Source organism: Oratosquilla oratoria, chromosome 40, assembly GCF_046742065.1.
Source record: "Oratosquilla oratoria isolate Oo_2021 chromosome 40, ASM4674206v1, whole genome shotgun sequence".
Classification (NCBI taxonomy): Eukaryota; Metazoa; Arthropoda; class Malacostraca; order Stomatopoda; family Squillidae; genus Oratosquilla; species Oratosquilla oratoria.
Genome location: NC_134816.1, coordinates 19,582,309 through 19,603,068, shown reverse-complemented (window position 1 = coordinate 19,603,068; position 20,760 = coordinate 19,582,309). Strand labels below are relative to the sequence as shown.

At 41.5% G+C, this 20,760-nt stretch overlaps 1 protein-coding gene across 1 annotated transcript in view; it reads right to left on the bottom strand.

The window, feature by feature from the left end:
- Window positions 1-1,271: 1,271 nt before the first annotated feature.
- LOC143020488 (proclotting enzyme-like) overlaps window positions 1,272-20,760 on the bottom strand; it is a 42,466-nt gene continuing 22,977 nt past the window's right edge. The window contains exons 4-10 of the mRNA XM_076176913.1: window positions 20,582-20,700; window positions 18,236-18,726; window positions 11,887-11,987; window positions 5,215-5,373; window positions 4,586-4,710; window positions 2,702-2,835; window positions 1,272-1,468 (exon numbers count right to left, since the gene is read on the bottom strand). Coding sequence (XP_076033028.1) covers window positions 1,298-1,468; window positions 2,702-2,835; window positions 4,586-4,710; window positions 5,215-5,373; window positions 11,887-11,987; window positions 18,236-18,726; window positions 20,582-20,700 — 1,300 coding nt within the window. The 3' untranslated portion in view covers window positions 1,272-1,297. The remainder of the gene's footprint in view (window positions 1,469-2,701; window positions 2,836-4,585; window positions 4,711-5,214; window positions 5,374-11,886; window positions 11,988-18,235; window positions 18,727-20,581; window positions 20,701-20,760) is intronic.

Sequence of the window (20,760 nt, the reverse complement as noted above, 5' to 3'; positions counted from 1 at the left end):
GGAATAGGAAGATAATCTGCTTCCCCATAACCTCAGTGGTTCCTTGTATATTAAGATTCTTGTTAAGAGATCCTGTTACCTTCTTCACCTCAGACACGCAAAGTTCTCCCTAAAATTGTGCATCAAGCTAACCTACACTTCTACTCCAGCACTATCCTAGTTGTTCAACATAGCTCTGTCTCATCGCCTTAGCTTTGTATTCTGTAATCGGATGGTTTCTTGAGTATTGCATAACGCTACGAATTATTTGACGCTTATGAGGTGCACTTTTAAGATTTTTCCGAAGTGCATAATACTTTCAGGGTTGATTTGATGAAATGTAATCGCACAACTAAGCCTATGTTAAGGTTGCTGTTAAGTACATAGTAAGAAACACCTGGCCTGGAGTATAGTTCTCAAGACTACTACATTGACCATCTCCAGTGCTGTGCATCACGTGAATGTTTGTTGCATACCATCACACCCTCGACATGAAGACCAACTCGAGTTGTTAATAAGGAGAATTGAGTTCTGATGGCATAGTTCTCCTAGATGGCGCTAATAGTGTAAGTGGGATGATACACAGCGCCCCGGTGCATGTTGCACAAAGTGGACTAAACGATGCCATTGGATCAAGATTCCTCCTTCCCCTCCAGAGACGAAGTACAATACTTGACCATTAACCATGCAAAGGCAAATTGTTGCACAAGTCATTAAGGTAAGTTCTGAATTTGTTCCATCTGTAGAGTTTATTGTATACTTTCTGCGTTGATTTTTTAGTTAGGTTGCGTCCGCGGTTGCTTGCTTGTGATTAACTTGATCGCACGACAAGGTAGGTGTTAATATCAATGAATATAAACTACCGAAGGAATGTCGTATTCACATTAAGGTTATCCATGGAGCCAAGATGTAATCAATCGGTAAGCTCCTTTATTTTGTACATCCTACCCCATGACTACAATACAAGATATATCAATCATATCTAAGAACAACGTGACTCTAGGAATTCTTGTTGTATATACACACGATCGTGGGTTGAGATGTGAGAGTAGACTAAGAAAATTAAAAAAGATGTAATGTACTTTCCGTAGATGCCACGTAGCGAATATTGACAGCATAGTAAAAATTCTTGGTAATGAAAACAAACTTTCGCATTTGTATATTTATTTCTCGTCTATCTAAATTAGCTAAACGAGAACACATGGATTAAATCTACAGGAGTATTTACATATATTAAATAAAATGCATAAATATGACAGACGAGTTACATGAACAAAATATCATGCCCATGATTTTTGTATAGATATGTGCCGCGGGATTATTGAAGCTTGATTTCCGTGACTTTTTCTATCCAGTCGATGAAATGACTGACTGAAGTGTGACCATCTGGATACTCTCCCTTGCAGTTGGAGGACGCTACGAAGCTGATGACTCCAGTTAAGAAGAGGCGGTTCTCTTCCAGCGACATGACAGGACCTCCAGAATCTCCCTAGGAACGGGAGAAGTTGTGAGCGCCTTTGGGGGGGAATTGGATCACCAGATACTTTCTTGAACGCTTCCTACCTCTTCCTCTCTAAAGCGGGCCCTACACGATCAATATTATTGTGCAATATTCCGTATTATATAATATTATTGACAATGTAAGGATGGTATTGGCTAGGCATACGTTTTCGGCCTGTACATTTGATGTCTTAATTTCATTGTCATTCTTTAATACCTCCCCTACAACGTCAAATATAGTAAATTATGGAATATTGTGCAATAATATTGATTGTGTAGGACCCGTTTTAGGTACGTTTTGCTCCGTGCGATTGTTACTAATCTACCACAGCCAATGGCGGGTGACGCGTATAATACTTGGAATTATATTTGGGTAAATGCGTTGGTAGGTTCTGTTGCAATTATCAGCATCGTACTCTGAAGACCCTTTCAAAAACAAAAAATTAGTGATCTAGACATTCGTTTGACGATCATCAGTGAGGCATGAACGATCGTCGTAGTGATAATAGCACAAACCAAAACGTACCTTTAATATGCATGCACATATACACACACATTCACACATGCATGCGTACTTACATGTGTAGGTTTAAAGAAAGATCAATGGTTATGCAGTCTTAATACACTGATTTATATTTGACAAATCGACATGTAAAACAATGTGAATAATTATAAAGATGGATAGATCTATATACGGGCGTTAATTACATGGTTACTCGTATTTTGTTTTCATTCGTGTATTTATCTATTTATCTTTTCATTTATTGATTTATTCATTTGTTTATTTTTGTGTCTATCCATATCCAGTCTGTGTGTATTTCTGGAATTTTAGACAAATCTGTTTTTTATTATAAAACAGCAGTTTTATTACTGGTTGAAATAAGGATAGATAATAGCGAAAACAATTCAATGATGAAAAAAAATCGCCATTATATAGAAAAACCTGACAGAATGAAATAGATTTGAATATAGTAGTGCTACTTCTCATTAGACCCGTTGCCCGAACGGGCTAGAGCGACGCTACTTGCGACGGAGGTCAATGTGACGGCGGTTCTATCCCTGCCACGAACGAGTTGGACCAAGGGCATGGTTCATTAAATTTCACGCTACAAAGTCCTCTGTAAGAGGCTCCGTCCTAACCTCCTGATAGGGGATAGTTCTCGACGTTAAACCGAATCACCAATCACTTACCAGATGGATGGAATGTTACTCCAGGACTTACCAGACAAATATGCTTGACTCCAACTCCCGAGGTACAAAAGTGATGGTTTGTGATATAGTTGCCGAAGACTTTTCTGCACATTTTGGCATCTATAGAGTACCTGGCGAGCTCGTGAAGCTCGTCGGCCAGTTTACCTGCCGAGGGCGCATCAAAGAGAAGACAAAGAACATAAGAATGGAGGATACTTCAAGAGAACAAGGCCTACACTAGGTAGTTCCATGTCCCTTAACAATTTTCAATCCTGTCCATAAAGTAACCTAATCTTCTCTTAAACTAATCGGTTGTTTCAGTTCTCGCAACGTTGTTACTAAGTCTACTTCATTCGTTAATCCCTCTGTAAACCAGTTCTTGCCTGTTTACTTCTTAAACCTAAATTTGTGGAAGGATGTCGGTGATAGGACTGTCACAGTCCTCGAGGTTATAGTTAGATTTAAATTCGTTACAAATGCCCAATGGTAGGTAGGTTAGGTGAGTATTCATACATGCATGCAAGCTTCTGGTCCTGCAAAATTGATGCGAAAAACGGAGCCTTTATGAGTGCGAGGGTTGTGCTTGTTACAGATTTAACAAATACATCAATAAGCGAAACGTCAAACTGATAAGGGTTCCGTGTTTTATTTTGATAGATTTGGCGGCAACTGTCAATTTCTACTGTCCATTTTCGAAACCCGTCAACCCTCCCTTCTGTCCATTTCAGGGTACAGCCCTGAGGACCTAAGGGGTTATCTCACTGGGCTTCCACGGGCTTCACCAGCGCCGACAGTAGAGTTCCTTTGAGTAAAAACTATTTTGGCTACAATACTTTATTTTTCAAATCTCCAAATATCAAATTACCTTTGTAATATATAGCAAAGCTGAATGATGAACAAAGATATTGTAAACTTGTACGAATGTTAGACATGCTGTTGAAAAGTTCTTAAAGAAGTCTAGAGTTCTGTAAGTGAAGCCGTATTGTAGTTATTCAAATAGAGGTTGGAAGTAGGGTGTTGGAGGAAAAATAGCCCAGTGTGATGGCCCAGTGTGATAGCCCAGTGTGATAACCCCTAATAACACCCTGTCTTCCGACCGAACCCAAGGTCTACTAGCTATGTTACTTATCCTTTCAACTGCTTTTGAATGTGTGTGTAATATATATGTACAACTTCCACAAATATAAGAGTGCCAGGTGTCTGTATATTTCTCCTGGAAGTTTATATACCAAGAGCTTTTCCCCCTTATAAGAGAGGTAGCCAAGTCAAAAGCACGCACCTACTCCCATACATTACCCTTCCCTCCACTCGTCTTAGCTCCTCATGGATGACGGGTCATCCCTGTATTCCGCCCACTGCCTTGGGTCAGAAGCAATGTAGCAAGACACAGCACAGCCACAGCAAGGCCCCTTCATTTAAGCTCTCCCCACCCCCTCTCCGTCCCTTCATGCAGAAAAAAAGAGAAGACGTGGAGAAATCCCTTCGAGCTACGTCAAAATATCATGCACACACAAGCATCCACTATCCCCCATCCCCTGCCCTTCGCTTGCATGACAGTATCATCTATACACACATTCCACTCATTCCTATCTCCTGCCTTCTCCCTTCCTTGCTCAACAGACATTCCACTCTTGCTCACTTCACCCCATCCATCCATTTCATCCTCGGTCGTCCCTTCAAGTTCATTCTCTCCACCTCTGCCTTCCACACCTCTTTTACTAATCTTTCGGTACGCATTCTTTGTGTGGAAGTTTATACCCAGAAGAGAAAGTACACCATACATTTATGAAAAATTGAAATTAAAACATCTAAGGCTTGAAGTAATGAAATTCTAAACTATTTCTATGACCTCCAGGAGTAGTAACAGACACAAGGATATTTTGATCGGGAAAAGAGAAACAGGAACTTAGCGTACCAGATTGTGTCCTTCCCCATCCAACCATCGCGACAATGACGCCTGTGAGATTACGTGCTTGCATGGCCCGGGTAGGGAGGCAGATGGGCCTAACCTTTGAGGAGAATCTGATGGGGTTCTTCAGCCTGAAAGGCAGAAGAACAAAGGATTAAGCAAAGAAGAAGAAGAAACAAATACTGATATATATGTACTGAAGATGGAAGGTGGGAAACGTACGCCAGAAAGCGCGCAGCTGTGGCCGAAGCCGCTGCTTTTGACCTATGAATTTGGGCTCTTGGGATAGGTTACAATCACTGCTGGGAATCGGAGGAAGGTGCGGGATTCGAACCCACAACTAAGCGAATGAAAGATCAGCACGCTTCCGATTACACGCACACACGCGCACGCACACACGCACACACACACACACACATATATGAAATGTGTGTGTCTTGTACAACAAAAAATCTCAGAACCCTTGTGCTTCTAAATATGTACGAAACCACAAGTTTGAAAACGATAGAACATAAAAATGGAGGAGACTGTATGAGACCATAAGGCCTGCACTAGCTCCAATATACTACTTCCAGTATTTCCTTACATTAGATAGATTTTTGCTCTTCCAAAGCTCAGGAGCGGTCAACACGTACTTGATAAGAGCCAGATCGTAGGTGAAGCTGTGGTGAGGCTCGATGTGAATCTCGCTCACAGGGACATTGAAGGCCGATGTGTTTTGCGGGCTTGATCTCTTGTGGAGGCCAAACGTGGCTGTGACTGTCGGGAGCATCAGAGAACCGTTCTTCTTCTTCCTTTGAAACACAGAAAAAAAGGAGGGTCACTCTTCACTGTGACTGGCTCTCTCGTGTATATAAAAACTTGTTTGTGCATAAGTGTACAATAGTTTCTCTTTATCTATATATCAAGGGCGTCTTTCTCCTTATAAGGGAGGTAGCGAAGTCAAAGCAACGCACCCACTCCTACCCATTCCTCTCCCACCCATTCTACTCCCACCCATTCCACTCCCACCCATTCCACTCCCGCCTATTCCACTCCCACCCATTCCACTCCCACCCATTCCACTCCTACCCATGCCACTCCCACCCATGCCACTCCCACCCATGCCACTCCCACCTATGCCACTCCCACCCATACCACTCCCACCCATACCACTCCCACCCATTCCACTCGGACCCATTCCACGCGGATCCATTCCACTCGCACCCATTCCACTCTCACCCATTCCACTCGCACCCATTCCACTCGCACCCGTTCCACTCGCACCCGTTCCACTCGCACCCGTTCCACTCGCACCCGTTCCACTCGCACCCGTTCCACTCGCACCCGTTCCACTCCTACACGTTCCACTCCTACACGTTCCACTCCTACCCGTTCCACTCCTACACGCTCCACTCCTACCCGCTCCACTCCTACCCGCTCCACTCCTACCCGTTCCACTCCTACCCGTTCCACTCCTACCTATTCCACTCCTACCTATTCCACTCCTACCTATTCCACTCCTACCCGTTCCACTCCTACCCATTCCACTCCTACCCATTCCACTCTTGTTTTCCCTCTCATCTTAGCTCCTCGTGGATGAAGGGTCATCCCTGTCCCCTGTCTTCTGCTCGGGTCAGAAGCAATGCAGTAAGACACAGTACATTCACAGCAAGGCCGCTTCACTTAATCAGCGACCCACCCACCCCCTCTCCGTTCCCTTTATATGGAAAATAAGGAAACCTGGGAGAAATCCCTTCGGGCTTCGTCAAAGTATCGTCCATACACAGCCATTTTCCACTCATCCCTATGCCCAGCCTTCTCCATTCCTATCTTTATAATAGTGGATATTGCATAAACGTCGGTGGTACGTGAATACAATAAACAGCTTGGGGTAGGGGGCCTAGGGCCTAGGGAGTAGGCCTAGGGAGTATGATTAACTGCTGCTCTTCCACACCCAGCAAAGTCATAACGCCTAATTTCCTTAGTTACCCCTTCCCACCCACCCCCGAAAAAAAATATTCCCACTTCTCGTTCCTCTGTCATAACCGAACTTTTTGATGTGACACCAAATAAGCATCAAGTGATTCGGACTTCCTCAGACACCCAGTGCCCCCCCCCCCCCACGCACTTTACTCCACCAGGCACAACTAACTTTTGCTAGTCAGAGCGCCGAGGACACAAGTACAAGAACGGCGCCGCGTCGTTCATAGTGCACAATAATTCAGTTTAATCTAGTCCTAGAATTAGCTCAAATTGTACAATGTCAACATATCTCTAAAGCTATTATTATTGGTTATTGGTTAGTTACCACAAATATTACCATTGCCATCACTTTTACCTTCATTGCCGTTACTATTACCATCATTCTAACATTACCTTATTACTATTACCATTACCATGATTTTAACATTACCCTTATAACCATTACCAACATTTTAGTATTACTTTGATTACCATTACCATTATTACCATTACCATTATTACCATTACCATTATTACCATTACCATTACCATTATTACCATTACCATTATTACCATTATTACCATTACCATGAGTGAGGAGAATGGAGGAGAAATAAGGAAGGATGAGGTGAAGGCAGTTGTAAAGATGATGAAAGCAGGTAAGGCACCTGGTCTGGATGGATGCCATGCAGAATGTCTGAAAAAGGGAGGTTCAGTGATGGTGGACTGGTTGGTGAGGTTATTTAATGTTTGCTGGAGAGAGGGTAGAGTACCGGAGGACTGGAGAAGTGCCTGTATAGTTCCTCTTTACAAGGGAAAAGGGGACAAGTGTGAATGTAGTAGTTTCAGAGGGATTAGCCTGTTAAGTGTAGTAGGGAAGGCTTATGGGAGGATCTTAATTGAGAGGATTAGGAGAGGAACAGAAGGAGTAATTGGTGAGGAACAGTGTGGATTTAGGACAGGTAGAGGTTGTGTAGATCAGATCTTTGTGGTAAGACAGATATGTGAGAAAGCTATAGGAAAGGGGAAGGATGTTTTTTGGGCTTTTATGGATCTGGAAAAGGCTTATGATAGGGTAGACAGAAAGGCACTGTGGGAGGTTATGCAGATTTATGGGATAGGAGGAAAGCTTCTGGGAGCTGTCAAGAGTTTTTATGAGAGTAGTAGAGCTTGTGTCAGGATTAGAAATGGAGAGAGTGAGTGGTTTGAGGTAAAGGTGGGACTTCGTCAAGGATGCGTTATGTCGCCCTGGCTGTTCAACTTATACATGGATGGGGTGGTGCGAGAGGTGAATGCTAGGGTAGTGGGTCAGGGATTGGAGATGGTTAAAGAAAATGGAGAAAAGTGGGAGGTGAGCCAGCTGTTGTTTGCGGACGACACTGCGCTTGTGGCAGGGTCAGACGAGGGATTGAGGAAGCTGGTGGCAGAGTTTGGGAGAGTATGTGATAGAAGAAAGCTAAAGATAAATGTAGGTAAAAGTAAGGTGATGAGATGTACAAGGGGTGAAGGTGGCAGTAGACTGGAAGTGAACATTAAGGGAGAGCGACTGGAGGAAGTGGATAGTTTTAGATACTTGGGTGCAAGTGTAGCAGGAAAAGGTGGAGTGAAGGTGGAGGTAGAATGTAGATTGAGAGAAGCGAGTAAATGCCTTGGTGGATTAAAGAGTGTAATGAGGAATAGACATTTGGGAATGGATGCGAAGAGGAGACTGTATGAAGGAGTGATTGTGCCAACAGCACTGTATGGGGCAGAAACGTGGAACATAAGAGAAGAAGAGAGAAGGAGTTTGAATGTGTTTGAGATGAGGTGTCTGAGAAGTATGGTGGGGGTTACTAGGCTAGATAGAGTGAGAAATGAGGAGGTGAGGAGGAGAACAGGGGTGAAAAAGGATTTGGGAGAGAGGGTTGATGAAAGAATATTAGGATGGTTTGGACACATGGAAAGAATGAGTGAAGAAAGACTAGTAAAAGAGGTATGGAAGGCATATGTGGAGGGAGTGAACATGAGGGGACGTCCTAGGATGAGGTGGATGGATGGGGTGAAGGGGGCTTTGGGGAAGAGGGGAATGTCTGTTGAGGAAGGAAGGGAGAGGACGGAAGACAGAGGTGAGTGGAGAATGGTTGTATATGGATGATGTTGTGACTGCATGAGGAGGAATGGGCGGGGGGGTGGGAGGTGGTGTAGTATGTGTGAGTAAATTTTGACGCAGCCCGAAGGGATTTCTCCCCGTCTTCTCCTTATATGCAAAGGGGGACGGAGAGGGGGGGTCGCCGATTAAATGAAGCGGCCTTGCTGTGGATGTACTGTGTCTTGCGACACTGCTTCTGACCCAGGGCGGTGGGCAGGGTGCAGGGATGACCCGTCATCCAGGAGGTGCTCAGATGAGAGGAAGGGTGGGAGGGGTGTGGAGTGTATTTAGGGATGAAATGGGTGGGAGTGTTTTTATGCCTTTCCCTTTTTGGCTACCTCCCTTGGAAGGGGGAAAAAGCCTTGGTATATGTATGCATGTATAAATTTTAACACTACCCTTATTATCGTTACCATCATTTTAACATTACCAATTCTACTACCATCAATTTTAACATTACCCTTATTACTACTACCATTACCAATTACCATTACCATTAATTTTAACAGTACCCTTATTACTATTACCATTACTATTACCATTACTATTACCATTACTATTACCATTACCATTACTATTACCATTATTACCACTACCACTATTACCATTATTACCACTACCACTATTACCATTATTACCACTACCACCATTATTACCACTACCATTATTACCATTATTACCATTACCACTATTACCATTACCACTATTACCATTACCACTATTACCATTACCACTATTACCATTACCATTACCGTTACTATTACCATTACTATTACCATTACCATTAATTATCATTACCATTAATTACCATTACTATTAATTACCATTACCATTAATTACCATTACTATTACCGTTACTATTACCATTACCATTAATTACTATTGCCATTACCACTACCACTACCATTACTATTATCGTTACCATTATTACCATAATCAATTTTAACATTACCCTTATTACTATTAACATTTACCCTTACCATAAATTTTAACACTACCCTTATTATCATTACCATCATTTTAACATTACCAATTCTACTACCATCAATTTTAACATTACCCTTATTACTACTACCATTACCAATTACCATTACCATTAATTTTAACAGTACCCTTATTACTATTACCATTACCAATTACCATTAATTTTAACATTACCCTTATTACTACCATTACAAATTACCATCACCATTAATTTTAACAGTACCCTTATTACCATTACCATCATTTTCAACATTACCCTTATTACCATTACCGTCATTTTAACATTATTACCAATACTATCACCATAATCAATTTTAACATTATCCTTATTACTATTACCATCATTTTCATCATTACCCTTATTACCATTAGTCATTTTAACATTACCAATACTACTACCATAATCAATCTTAACATTACCCTTACTATTACCATCATTAACATTACCCTTATTACCATTACCATCATTTTTACATTACCCTTATCATTACTATTACCATTACCATCATTTTAGCATTACCATCACTATTACCATTACCACCATTTTAACATTACCCTTATTACCATTACTATCACCATTGCCAATTTTTAACAATTTTGACATTACCCTTATTACTATTACCATCATTTTAACATTACCATTACCATCATTTTAACATTACCCTTATTACCATTACCATAATCTTATCATTACTCTTACCTTTACCAACATCTTAACATTACCCTTACCATTTTTAACATTACCTTTATCACCATTACCATAACATTACCATCATTTTAACATTACCCTTATCATTACCATTACCATAATTTTAACATTACCCCTATTACCATTTCTATTACCATAATTCTAATACCCTTATCATTACCATTACATCCATTTCAACATTACCATTACCATCATTTTTAACATTACCCTTATTAATTTTACCATTACTGTTACCATTACCATCGCCATTACCATAACTTTCATTATTAGTTACCATAATTTTCAATATTACCATTACCACCATATTACCATCATTACTATTACAGCTGATATTAAAGTTACTATTACAAGTATCGTTAACATTACAGTAATTACCACTACCATAATTACTATTACCGCTATTACTATTCCCATTACCATCATTACTATTACAAATACTATTATCATTACCATCATAATTGCCATAATTACTAGTGATAAATACCATATCACCATTACTATTACCATAATTACCATTACCATATTACTATTACTTACTATAGTTACCATTACCATTACTATCTTTACCATAATTACTATTACCATTCCTACCTTTACCAAAATTACCATTACTACCATTACCATCGTAACCATTACTATTACCATCACAATTACCACTACAATAATTACTATTGACACCATACCATTACTATTAATACAATGAGTAATATTTCTATGATCATCATTACTTTAATAATTATAATGATTTTTTAAAATTGTTTTATCATTATTATTTTCATTATTTTCATTATCAATATCATTATCATTACTGTTATTATATTATAATTGTTATTCTACTATTAATATTACCATGATTAGCAATATATGAATATTGCTATTACCAGTATACTATTTTTGTATTCACAGACCATTACCCCCTTTCGCATCTCGAAATACGTTGATGACCCTAAGATCTCACCTTCATGCACTCGCCCAGGACTCGTCCACTCGCCCAGGACTCGTCCACTCGCCCAGGACTCGTCCACTCGCCCAGGACTCGTCCACTCGCCCAGGACTCGTCCACTCGCCCAGGACTCGTCCACTCGCCCAGGACTCGTCCACTCGCCCAGGACTCGTCCACTCGCCCAGGACTCGTCCACTCGCCCAGGACTCGTCCACTCGCCCAGGACTCGTCCACTCGCCCAGGACTCTTCAACTCGCCCAGGACTCGTCCACTCGCCCAGGACTCGTCCACTCGCCCAGGACTCGTCCACTCGCCCAGGACTCGTCCACTCGCCCAGGACTCGTCCACTCGCCCAGGACTCGTCCACTCGCCCAGGACTCGTCCACTCGCCCAGGACTCGTCCACTCGCCCAGGACTCGTCCACTCGCCCCGGACTCGTCCACTCGCCCCGGACTCGTCCACTCGCCCCGGACTCGTCCACTCGCCCCGGACTCATCCACTCGCCCCGGCCTCATCCACTCGCCCCGGCCTCATCCACTCGCCCCGGCTTCATCCACTCGCCTCAGCCTTATCCACTCGCCTCAACCTCATCCACTCACCTCAGGACACAATGAGCTGCTGTTAGCACCCAGGCCTCAAAAATGAGGCTAGCGCCACACACCTGGTTTCGCCCGTCGTTCCATATCATAGTCAGAAACACCTGTAATTTCAAAGACACCTGTGATTAAATAGGATAAAACGGATTGAAATTGGACAAATTTAGATTTAAGAAATAGATAGGCAAGAACTGTTTTACCAATAGGGCGGTTAACGAATGAAATGGACTAAAACTATCGATTGTTTTAAGACAAGGTTAGCTTCATGAATGGGAACGATAGGTGGTAATAGGCATGGAACTGCCTGATGTAGGCCTTATGGTCTCTTGCATTTTCCTTCATTCTCATGTTGTAAAGATAAAATATTGGTAATAGGGTAAAGAGGCTAGAATTGGTGAACACTGCCTGAAAGGGGTGGAAATAAGAATTGAAAATAGAAATCTTAGTTCACCGCTTATTCTGTGCAACTCTTAAAGGGACGTTTTACCTCCGATTGCTGGAGGAAATTTGCAGTCCGCAGCTTCCAGGAAGGAAATCTGATATGCTGGAGGGAAATAATTGTCCTCCATTATGTCAAATGACATTTTATGTATATTGCTGAGAAAACAAACGAGTTATGATGGATAGAATGCCTGAGAGAAGACCCAGAGGTAGACCTCGAATGAGATGGATGGATGGAGTGGATGCGGAGATGGACAGAAGAGGAATAAACAGTGGTGGGCGTTGCGATAAGTAAAGCGATAATATCGCTTTAACCGGAAAATTTTATCGCTTATATTTATCGCTTTCAAATTTCCCGCGATAAGTCCATCGATAAAGTAGACGAAAAACCGTTACGGCGCGGCGGGAGGTTACAGGCTCATTGTTACGCGGCAAACAGATATGGTGTTTCAAGTGTAAAAAAAAAGAGGTTTTTAAATGGATAAGTAGCAAAAATTGAGTATTTTTGTATTTATCGCAGGATTTATCGCTTATCGCTTTAAGGTATCTTGGGAATTTATCGCTTTATCGTTATAGGACTAATTTATCGCTTTTACATTATCGCTTTATTGCAAAATTTATCGCTGCCCACCACTGGGAATAAATAAAGCAACCTGGATGGAAGTAGCACAGGACCGAAGGGCATGGAGAGGATTACAGTTGGCGGACCAGAATCTAAACGAGGTTCAAGATCCAGCTGCATCACTTACATCATTCTCTGCACCAACCAACCCACCTCTACAAGACATCCATCGGACTGTAACTGTTACTTGAAGCAATTTGGCCTGCGCCCGCCCAGTGACAGACAGACGCTGACGAATAGGCTCCAGACTACACGAATTGCGGTTGCCTGCCTATAATGAATGCCAATGTATTTTATTAATTATTGACATAGTTTTTTATGAATTTATCTTTTTTTTTTTTTTTTTGCATCCGACCTAGATATGGACCAAAAGGTCTCCTGTCGGCATGCATGCTCTGCCTTTGTGAGTGCTGAGAAAACTAAATAGTTTGCCGTAGTGATTTTACGGCGGGGAAAAGTTGGAGGTGGGCGGTACCGCCAACTGATCGGAGGTTGGAAGAAAACCAACCTAATGTGATAACCCCTTTGATCTATTTTTGTGTTTTTTCTTGTATTCATTCTTCCTCCTGTCGTTTAGTCGTTTTATTCAACCACAAAAAACTCTAGTTACTTTAATGAACACGAGTAATGACTTTCATTACAATCCAACATAAAACTCCAGGGGAAAATGCAAGGACAATATGAAAACAAAAGCCAAATCGAATGAAATTCATAAAAAAAAAAACAAGACTGTTGTGGTGTACATGTACTCCACAAGCATTCTAGCATCGGTGCAAATTGTATGCATTTGGAGTTAGAGTGTGTAGGACCTGACCCTGGTATTGACAAGCCAGAAAGGGTCACCGCAATTAGGTCGCGTCTGGTCATGGCGTCGGGTCAGTCCCGTGTATATATCCTGCCAACCCCGAGCGGGCAGGCCATTCAGTTGGTCAGTTAGTTCTCTGTACTCAACTTGTTGCGCGTCATTAGGCCTTCGGGGTCGATCCCTCACTTGGGGACCACGCCACGTCTGCCTCTGACACATGTACCTTCATTAGACCAAAGTATACAAACGAAACCGCTCATCACTCTCTCCCTACATCGCCTAGTCCAAAGCAACACACACATATGTTACACTGTGGCCAAATCCATTAACCCTATCGGTATAAGGTCATGTTTCGCAGATTTATCTAGTATTCAAAACCTGCTCCCACTTAATAGATTTCTTTTATGGTTAACGAATGGCAGATGTAACAAGCTGACGGACATCAACCCCGGCCATAAAATAACCATAAATCCGTCATCAACTCTCTCAGCTCTCTCTGTCCCACCATTTTTTTCAGTCATCTAGGACGGTGGGATAATTTGCCTGAGGGTTTTTACATCTTTTTTCTCAATATGTATATACACGAAAGTACTTACTGTATAAAAGTTCCTCTTTCCCCGTGGTGATATTGCATATACTCGTATACACGTATACACTGCATATACACACATGCATATACACATGCACATACACATGCACACACACATGTGTATGTGAATGTGTGTATGTGCATGTGTGTATGTGATTCACCTTGGTCTTTCACATTGATCTTTGGATCACATGCATATACACACATACATACACACATGCACATACACACATGCCCATACACACATGCACATACACACATGCACATACACATATATACACATACACAAACATATACACATACACATATATACACATATACATACACACATATACACATATACATACACACATACACATATACACATACATACACATATATACATATACACATATATACATATACACATATGCATATACATATATACATAAACATATACATATACTCATATACAAATACATATACTGTTAAAAACGACAGCAAAAGAATTATTAATTAACTTTTTCCGTGAGCTCTCAAGCTTGCGAAAAGTAGATTTCTGGTAGGGGGAGAGGGAGTAAATCAAATTTCCAAAACTCATAGGAAACACAAAAGTTATTATGAACACAAAAATATAGCACACAGTAAACAAAATACAATTAATACAAAAATACAGAAAAGAAGAAGAAAAGAACCACCTTAGGAAGGTCTTTAAGGACAATGGGTACCCTAGGGTAGTGGTGATAAGGTAGACAGCAAGACAGGAGAACAACGCGGAAGGGGAGAGACTCCCTAGGTCTAACAGAATTACGGTGCCCAACATAAAAGAGCCGTCTGAAGTGACGGCCAGGTTTTTAGATAAACACGGGATATCGGTTGCGCACAAACCTATGAACATTCTGCACGATATCCTGACAAAAGTGAAGCACAAGGAAACTGAAGGAGACCAGGCTGGGATAGTATACATGACCTAACAGGTGTCAGATGAGATGAGAATATTTTATACACACACACACACACACACACACATTATATATATATATATATATATATATATATATATACACGTTTTCTTCTATTTTATTTATTTAATATTAGTTTGTTTAACGTTACTTTTTCATTACAGATGGAAAAGAATCACTTTGATCCTTCATTCATGACAAAATGTTCACAAATGTATCAAGAAAATTTTATTCCTATTTGTATTGTTAACTTATGAAAATCCTCTTTTCTAACTTCATCTAACATAAACACAATGTTGGAATTCACTCCGTTTCATATATCCATATTTTCGTGTCCGAGAAATAAAGAGAATCATCTCTGTGATCTGAATCTTGTGATGTTGGCTTTAACGAAAAAGTAAATGTCTTCACATCCACACTGCTTTGTTGCAAAAAAAAAAAAAAAAAAAAAATCCTGGCATGAGCCGGATTTATATCTCCAGAAGACTGTATTATAATGGAGGAGCCAAGGAGAAAATTGGCGAGAAAATTGGCGTGAAAATTGGCGTGAACATCGGCGGGAAAATACAATGACGAATTAGTTTCACCCAATGGAGAATTAAACTTTAGCGAAACTTTGTACACGCACCGAAGCATTTGTACCCTAATCGTATATACTTACTAGTTTGCATTCAAATCTATAAGAATATCTATATCCTAATGGCTTCTTCCCCCGTATAAGGGAGGTAATCTATACAAATACCTAAATTCTGTTTTACATATCAAGAGATTTTACAGTACTGTCCGGCCATAGAATTCGTTCAAAACATGTTATAAGTTTGAATTTTGGAATCGGATTGTAGTGACAGAAAAAGCTCCATTAAGAAATTAACGTGTAGATGAATAAAACAAAATTAAGTAAAATCATATATAAAACAATAAACGAATAAGAAGACTGGGTCACAGATCGAGAACGCTAAAGAAAATGGCAGAAATGTCGACATTTTGATTAGCCGCGCCTAATCGTGGTGAGACAGCGTGATACCACGCCATGGAGGAATTGGGATGAGATGTACTGCACATGCATGAAATTGCATTTTAGTTATACATGAACCAAGACGGGCGTCATGTAGAGCCGAGAAGATATATATATTTTTTTCAATATTTTACCAATATGTGCTAATACCAAGAATGTTTTAATTCCCATATAGATAAGTAAACGTCCATCTGTTAGTCTTAGCAAGAGAAATAAATAAGGGAATATATGAATTATATACAAAACTATAAAATAGTACTTAATACATACATACATATACCAAGGCTTTTTCCCCCTTCCAAGGGAGGTAGCCAGAAAGGGAAAGGCATAAAAACACTCCCGCCCATTCCATCCCTAAATACACTCCACACCCCTCCCACCCTCCCTCTCATCTGAGCACCTCCTGGATGACGGGTCATCCCTGCACCCTGCCCACCGCCCTGGGTCAGAAGCAGTGTCGCAAGACAGTACATCCACAGCAAGGCCGCTTCACTTAATCGGCGACCCCCCCTCTCCGTCCCCCTTTGCATATAAGGCGAGGACGGGGAGAAATCCCTTCGGGCTGCGTCAAAATTCACTCACACATACTACCCCACCCCCACCCCCCGCCCATTCCTCCTCATGCAGTCACAACATCATCCATATACAACCATTCTCCACTCACCTCTGTCTTCCGTCCTCTCCCTTCCTTCCTCAACAGACATTCCCCTCTTCCCCAAAGCCCCCTTCACCCCATCCATCCACCTCATCCTAGGACGTCCCCTCATGTTCACTCCCTCCACATCTGCCTTCCATACCTCTTTTACTAGTCTTTCTTCACTCATTCTTTCCATGTGTCCAAACCATCCTAATATTCTTTCATCAACCCTATCTCCCAAATCCTTTTTCACCCCTGTTCTCCTCCTCACCTCCTCATTTCTCACTAAATCCAGCCTAGTAACCCCCACCATACTTCTCAGACACCTCATCTCAAACACATTCAAACTCCTTCTCTCTTCTTCTCTTATGTTCCACGTTTCTGCCCCATACAGCGCTGTTGGCACAATCACTCCTTCATACAGTCTCCTCTTCGCATCCATTCCCAAATGTCTATTCCTCATTACACTCTTTAAACCACCAAGGCATTTACTCGCTTCTCTCAATCTGCATTCTACCTCCACCTTCACTCCACCTTTTCCTGCTACACTTGCACCCAAGTATCTAAAACTATCCACTTCCTCCAGTCGCTCTCCCTTAATGTTCACTTCCAGTCTACTGCCACTTTCACCCCTTGTACATCTCATCACCTTACTTTTACCCACATTTATCTTTAGCTTTCTTCTATCACATACTCTCCCAAACTCTGCCACCAGCTTCCTCAATCCCTCCTCTGACCCTGCCATAAGCGCAGTGTCGTCCGCAAACAACAGCTGGCTCACCTCCCACTTTTCTCCATTTTCTCTAACCATCTCCAATCCCTGACCCACTACCCTAGCATTCACCTCTCGCACCACCCCATCCATGTATAAGTTGAACAGCCAGGGCGACATAACGCATCCTTGACGAAGTCCCTAATAAGATAGAAAATAAAACTTCATCTAGTTTTATAAACAAATTTAAAAAGAACAAGGAAAGAAAGGCATCGCAGAGAACACATCTGCTTGCTCTTAAGGTATGTTTTACTTGGTAAGATTATCGCTCAACGATGATCGTTCAGGATCAATAATGATCGTCAAACGATTATCTAGAACACTTATTCTTTGTTTTTGAATGGGGCTGTTTTACTTCGAGCTGCAAAATACGAAGCTGATGATTTTAATCGAACCTAGCAACGTGTTTCCCCAGTTATGATGCCAGGAGGTAGGATCCGCATCTCCCGCGGTAGTAGGCTAATAATCTCACCGAGCAAAACGTACCTTTACCTGCTACAAAAAAGTTGTCAAGTTCGAACGACTGTTACCTGCCACGGATATTCGTTTGAATCTGCCAGCTGTCCGTTGACGATCCTGGTGAGGTCCCTATTGACGATCCCGCAGTTGGCCCTGGACAGATTCAGGCCATCCTCTGCAGGGGGCGTCCCTAAAGTGGCCGAATCCGCAGGCGTAGTTTGAGGAACTGAAGGTGAAGAAGAAGGTGGAGGAGAGGTTTGAGGTGGAGGAGAGGTTTGAGGCGGAGGAGGTGTTTGAGGCGGAGGTGTTTGAGGTGGAGGAGGTCTCTGAGGTGGAGGAGGAGGTGAGGTGGGACTCTGAGGAGGAGGTGACGGAGGCGAAGGTCTTTGTGGAGGAGAAGGACTTGGAGAAGACATTGGAGGTTCTTGAGGAGGATGAAGAGAAGTAGGAGGAGGAGGAGGTGATGTTGTGACAATCAAAGTGTGCATGGAGCTCGGCGAGGGCGAGGATGCAGGAGGATCGTAGGCCAGTGGCTCTTCTGTTTCTTCAGGTAAACCATCGGCTGAAATAAAGATGTAAGAAATCGTAGATAGCTTTGTAAAAGTACAGACGCTCTTCTACTTACGAACATTCGACTTACGAACATTCGACTTACGAACATTCGACTTACGAACATTCGACTTACGAACATTCGACTTACGAACATTCGACTTACAAACATTCGACTTACGAACATTCGACTTACGAACATTCGACTTACGAACATTCGACTTACGAACATTCGACTTACGAACATTCGACTTACGAACATTCGACTTACGAACATTCGACTTACGAACATTCGACTTACGAACATTCGACTTACGAACATTCGACTTACGAACATTCGACTTACGAACATTCGACTTACGAACATTCGACTTACGAACATTCGACTTACGAACATTCGACTTACGAACATTCGACTTACGAACATTCGACTTACGAACATTCGACTTACGAACATTCGACTTACGAACATTCGACTTACGAACATTCGACTTACGAACATTCGACTTACGAACATTCGACTTACGAACATTCGACTTACGAACATTCGACTTACGAACATTCGACTTACGAACATTCGACTTACGAACATTCGACTTACAAACATTCGACTTACGAACATTCGACTTACGAACATTCGACTTACGAACATTCGACTTACGAACATTCGACTTACGAACATTCGACTTACGAACATTCGACTTACGAACATTCGACTTACGAACATTCGACTTACGAACATTCGACTTACGAACATTCGACTTACGAACATTCGACTTACGAACATTCGACTTACAAACATTCGACTTACGAACATTCGACTTACGAACATTCGACTTACGAACATTCGACTTACGAACATTCGACTTACGAACTTTCAAACATACGCACGAAATTCAAGCCTATTTTATCAGTTTCAATAGTAAGCAATCCAACATTAAAGCATCAGTACTACAATTTATTTTTGTTTCATGCATCATTAGTAATGTGTTTTGGGATAACATATACATTGACTTTATATCATATCTACTTATGCGTGCAGATTTGAGTGTCTTTAAAATTATTTTGAATACCGACTTACGAACATTTCGAGTTACGAATGGCCGTTCTGAACGTAATTCGTTCGTAAGTTGAAAAGTGTCTGTACCTCTCAGGTCGCCCCGCCAACCCCACAACTCTGAAATTCCTCCCCACCTCTTCCCAGTCTCCTACACCTCCACCCTACCTCTCTGAAGCCTAGTTGTCGAAAGTATGATACATACGGTGGTATTCTTAAAGAAAAAACATCCTTTTATAAATCTTGTATAAATCCTTGGAAGGGAAAGATTTATATAAGGAAAGAATGTTTTTAAGAATACCATCGTAAGATTTTTACGGTGGTATTCTTAAAAAAAAATATTTCCTTATATAAATATTTCTCTTCAAAGGATTTATATAAGATTTATGTAAGGAAATAATTTTTTAAGAATCCCACCGTTAGTCTGTCTGTCTATAACGTTGTCACACGTTTTGTCCTCTTAACTTGGTTTGATCATATTCATACCATGGTATCTTATAAAGTTGATTCCAAGGATGAATCCTATAGATTTTCTAAGATCTAGCGTCATAAGTCAAGGTTACAGTGACGTAAAACATTATTTTCATTCACGGCTCCAATATGTCAAAAGTTATGCCCGTTGCATCAATCTGACCAACATTTATGATCGTCTCCGGATTAATAAAACATGTCTTCTCTTATGTTTCCTGACGTGACATGTAGAGCTCCTTGACAGATTGGACAACTTCTCTCGCTCGGCGGGATTTGTTTGTTTATTTGTTTATTTTTTGGGAATGAAGCGTTTTTGAAAGAAACAGGAATACTTACGCACCGTATGCCTTTAGGGAGCACGAGAAGCCCTCTGCGCCATAGCGTCGGTTCGACTCGAAGACCAACGTGATGTCCGGACCTCGAAGTTTGAGGTTCTCAGGGTTGTTCTTGAAGAGGAACCTGCGGCGCAGAAGAACGCGTTAGACCGTTAGAGTCTGTTTGGACTCGAGGACGGAGAAC